At 34.6% G+C, this 4,598-nt stretch overlaps 1 protein-coding gene across 1 annotated transcript; it reads left to right on the top strand.

Annotated features, from left to right (window-relative positions):
• The first annotated feature begins 2,349 nt into the window (after positions 1-2,349).
• Positions 2,350-3,804, top strand: LOC111428854 (Basic helix-loop-helix domain-containing extra-macrochaetae). Its single transcript, XM_023064544.2, has 2 exons — positions 2,350-2,858; positions 3,239-3,804. Exons 1-2 carry the CDS (start codon positions 2,493-2,495, stop codon positions 3,284-3,286), a joined length of 414 nt encoding a protein of 137 aa, XP_022920312.1. The 5' UTR covers positions 2,350-2,492; the 3' UTR covers positions 3,287-3,804.
• The last annotated feature ends 794 nt before the right edge of the window (positions 3,805-4,598 follow it).

Raw genomic sequence — 4,598 nt, 5'->3', positions numbered from 1 at the left:
GCTTCATCGGTAAACAGAACTTCGACTCCAAACTCAGGATTTTGAGCTATTTTGTCTTGCATCCATGTACAAAAAGCCAATCTTGGCGGAAAATCTCTTGGCAATAAGGCTTGTACTCTTTGGATATGGTGGGGATAGGTTTAAGTTGTGAGTAATTTTTCTGGTACTTGTGGTCGGATCTTCATCAATTTCGTTGAGGACAGCGTCTTCTGCTTGGAGATTTGCAACTTCCATAGGCCGCCCATTATCAGCAGTATTCCTTTTAAAACTTCCATTTTCCCATAGTCGTTGGTGAATGCGTAGAAACAAGTTATGGTGTGGTACTGAGCAATCAGGATGTTTTTCTTGATACAACCGCCTTGCTTCTGACGAATTAACGCACGCCATTCCGTAAAGGTAATTCGCACATTTCAGCGTTTGTGTAATTCATTTTTAATTTTGTAATACAATTTTACTTTTTGCAGGTACAAGCTAATTGTTATTTTGACAGGAGGTAGCTTTTGTTATAAAATTTAAAGCCTACTTGTTAAAAATAAATTATACAATTTTTGCACAAACGCTGAAATCTGCGAAATGCGTTACCTTCAAGGTTTGGAGAATTTTGAAAAGACAATTTTTGTATCATTTTTTCTATTTTGCAATTATGAAGTTAACGTTTGCTTTTGTTGCTTGTTCTAACTTTTACATAAATTTTAATTGTAAAATAACATTTTTATTTCAAAAGATTGACCATGTTTTTCAACATAAAAGTTAATTTTTCTAGAAAACGGTCAACTTTATAGCTCATGACCTACAGTATCTTTTTTGTGTAGAAAATATTGACGGTTCAAATGGGCGTCTCAAAACGGTACTTTTTCCAGTGGCGTAGAAGTTGGGGAGAAAAACAACCACTACGCCTTCAAAATCTTCAGCAATTATGACTTTAAAAAAGTTTTTTCTTGCTCAAAACTTAGCTTATTATGAGTAGAAAATGCTTACAAACGCTGTTTTTTGTACGATAAAAAGTTTCGGAGGTATTCGCAAAAAACGAATTTTTTTATTAATTTTCAACACCCTTTATCTCGAAAATGGTATATTTTAGAGGGTAAGTTGATAGAAACTTTTTTTCAAATTTTTGGACAAGCTATCACATCCCGAAGTCCTGCGTATATATTATAAAACACCCTGTATATTATAAAGTTGTTTAGATATAAAAACAGCAAATTTATTGAATGTCCATTGTTGCCAGAAAAATTATTAACTGTAATACCTTTAATATCAAACTAATGACATATCTCTAAGGGAAGAATCAGAACCTCAGCCGTTTTGTGTAATTTGTAATGAAGTGCTTGCTAACACCAGCTTAAAACCAACAGTTCTTCGTTGACACCTTGAAACCAAACATCCGACATACAAGGATAAACCTATCGAGTATTTTAGAAAATAATTGGCTGATTATAGAAAGAGTAGTGTATCTTCTTTTCACTCAGCTTCAAAGGGACATAGTAAAATGGCGCTTGAAGCATCATTTCGAGTAAGTTATAGAATTACAAAATCTGAACAGGTACATACAATTGCCAAAAAACAATTTTTTCAAATTTTTGGACAAGCTATCACATCCTGAAGTCCTGCGCATATATTATGAAACGCCCTGTATATCTTATAAATTGTTTTAAATCTTTTAGTTCTATTATTTTGTCAATTTTTACTTTACCACTACTTCTATAAAATTCCTCCATTATAATATCATTATTGCGAACCCTTTTGAAACAGCTCGCGAACCCTCGGGGTCTGGATCTACGAGTACTACTAATTGAATAGTTTAATTAGTTTTATATAGTTTTTTACCAGAAATTTCTACATAATCATGAACATTTTTTTTCAAAATTAAATTTTAGATATTAATAGAGATTTGATAGAATTACTAATCTAAATCCTTTCACTATAATCAAAAAAAAAATGAATTAATAAACACTTTGTTAAATTTATCATATCATTTCTTCTTATTTTTTTTTATCAAATTACTATAGTTGTAGACTCAATGTTAGCGTTAGTTGGTTCAGTAAGCACAACGATATTAATTTTAATCGTGTTATCCGATCCCGTGAAGTGAAGGCGCCGGCACAGCAAGTCTAAAGAAACATTACACGGGTCCGATACAGAATTCCTCAAACAGGAAGGCGCCTGTTGGATTGGCAGACGCGCCTTTGACGCCAATCGGCCGTCGAGGCGCCTCCGACTTTACCTGTACCCAACAACTGAACACACAATTGGTCTGTCCAACCCACGTCCTGGCGCCTTTCCCCATTGGTTATCCCCACTCTATCCCGACCCTATATATCCACCACGCAAACTTCGAAAACGTTCATTCAAAGCTTACGTCGCAAGCCGACTCTTGGTATCGACGCGATATTTCTCACTAACTAGTTTCATTAAAGTGACAACACAGTTTTTTTTGTGACTAAACAAATAATTTGCGTGAAGTGATTAATAATAATTTCTTATCGTGCAAAATGAAAGCAGCCAGTGTTATGTGCCCCAAAAACAACAACAACGTGTCCTCCGGCAGGATAACGAAGCGAAAGGACATCGAAAACGAGGAGATTCAGATGTATATCAGCAAATTGAAAGACTTGGTTCCTTTCACCCCCAAGAACAGGAAGCTCACCAAATTGGAAGTTATCGAACACGCGATCGCGTACATCCTCGATTTGCAAAGTGCTCTCGAAACCCATCCAGCGGTGAACGCTTTCGATGCCGCCCAAGTGTTAAACCAGAGGAAATCCCAAGGAGCTATTAGTCCACGACAACCATTAGGAGTTCGACAAACGCCGAACACAATATTAACACCCAGCGAAGCACCTACATTACACATTACGGTAAGTTTCTTTTCTTGGGAAAAACCCGCGATGAACCGCGCTTTTAACACCTGGGCTCCCCAACACATACACATATCCTCTTCTGGCTTCGGTATGTGATATAACGGCTTTGGAACATCTGGACGTGAACACGTGCAGTGACATCTGGCTATAGCGTGATTGTCTGCACTCGTTCATTGATCAACTTCAATATAATAAACACTTTGTAGTCCCGAGGGGAGACCCACATTTAAAAAATTATTTGTTTTTAAATTCTCATAAATATATATATAGAAAGTTTCGAATTTAGGCGTCCATCTTCAGGCGCACCCGAATTATATATATAAATATATATACGAATTAAAATAACAAAAAAATTAAATTTTTATCTTTTATTACAGACTCCTGAAAAATTATCACCATCAGATACGAATTCTTTAGCGTGCTGAAAAGAATATCGCCGCCTAACATCGTCACCATTCCATCATCGTCATCATTATCATCGTTAGCGGGCGTAGCGATCTCCAAACCGAAGTTAGTTTCATTTTTTTTAAGCATTTTTGTTGACTGATTACTAATTTATACAGCGTGTTTATGACGGGGGCAAAATTATGTTTTAATTTGATAAATTACGTACCTGTTTTGTGTTGCAATTATACTTCCGGTTATACAAAAAAAATAGCTATCACCGCCACAGCACCAATACTACAATAACACAATATCTACTGCTACTATTATTATTAATATTATTATTGTGACTTTTTTATTCTGTGATCTTATTTAGTGTGTTATTATATTAATTAATTGATTAGAGAGACGAGGAATAACTATATTATTATATCGAATGTACAAAAGAGAGGCAGAGTAGATTATTATATTAAAAAAAGAAGCTTGTGTACATAAAGGGCGTAAAGATACGTTAATTGTAATCATGGATGTGGCTCGTCCCCAATAATTTGTACATTTTCGGACGTGCCAAATCCATTTGGAGATGTCGTATCAAAATGCGTTGTATAGTTTTATTTTTTGTTTCTACGAATGAATGAAAATTGTAAATAGTTACCTGTGAAGAAGCAACTATGTGTTGTTGATTTTTTTTATTGCGAATTAAACGATATTTAACTTGAATAAAGTAAAATAAAAACTTACTTAATTTGTTTTCCTTCCCCCAAAAAAAAAAAAACAATAACAAAATCAATAATCATTTCAAAAGAACAATATCAGGTAAGTAAAATTTAAGTACCCAAAATTAGATTTTTTAGTTCCAAGAAACTCATTATTTAACTTTTTCCATTACATTTTTATGCCTTTACCAAGAAAAAAAAAACAAACCAATTATAGAAGTGGGAGGTTTACACATGAGTAACCTTGAATTAAAAAAACGCATTCTTAAAATTTTGAACGATTCTTAAAACAAAAGACCAACAAAATTCTTGATTTATGGACTCATTAATCGCGCAAAAAAAAGCAATATCGAAACGGGAAATGCGTTAATAATCACGTGTACCACATACGCAGCAAATTGTTCGAATTATAAATTTTGCATCGGTTATTTTCCAATTTGCAGCTTTATAAAATGAATTAAAAGGAATCCGCGTTAATTTATTATCACCACCACCTCGACGGACGAGGCGCGTACGGTTCTCTTTTTAATTAATCTAGTTCACTTCGCGACGACCCAATTAAACGATGGAGCCACCTGCGGTTATTTGCTGACGTCACGTTGGTCACGCTGACTGAACTACAATCGCAACTGTTTAA

Source organism: Onthophagus taurus, chromosome 1 (genome assembly GCF_036711975.1).
Source record: "Onthophagus taurus isolate NC chromosome 1, IU_Otau_3.0, whole genome shotgun sequence".
Classification (NCBI taxonomy): Eukaryota; Metazoa; Arthropoda; class Insecta; order Coleoptera; family Scarabaeidae; genus Onthophagus; species Onthophagus taurus.
This window is presented reverse-complemented; position numbering and strand designations above follow the sequence as displayed.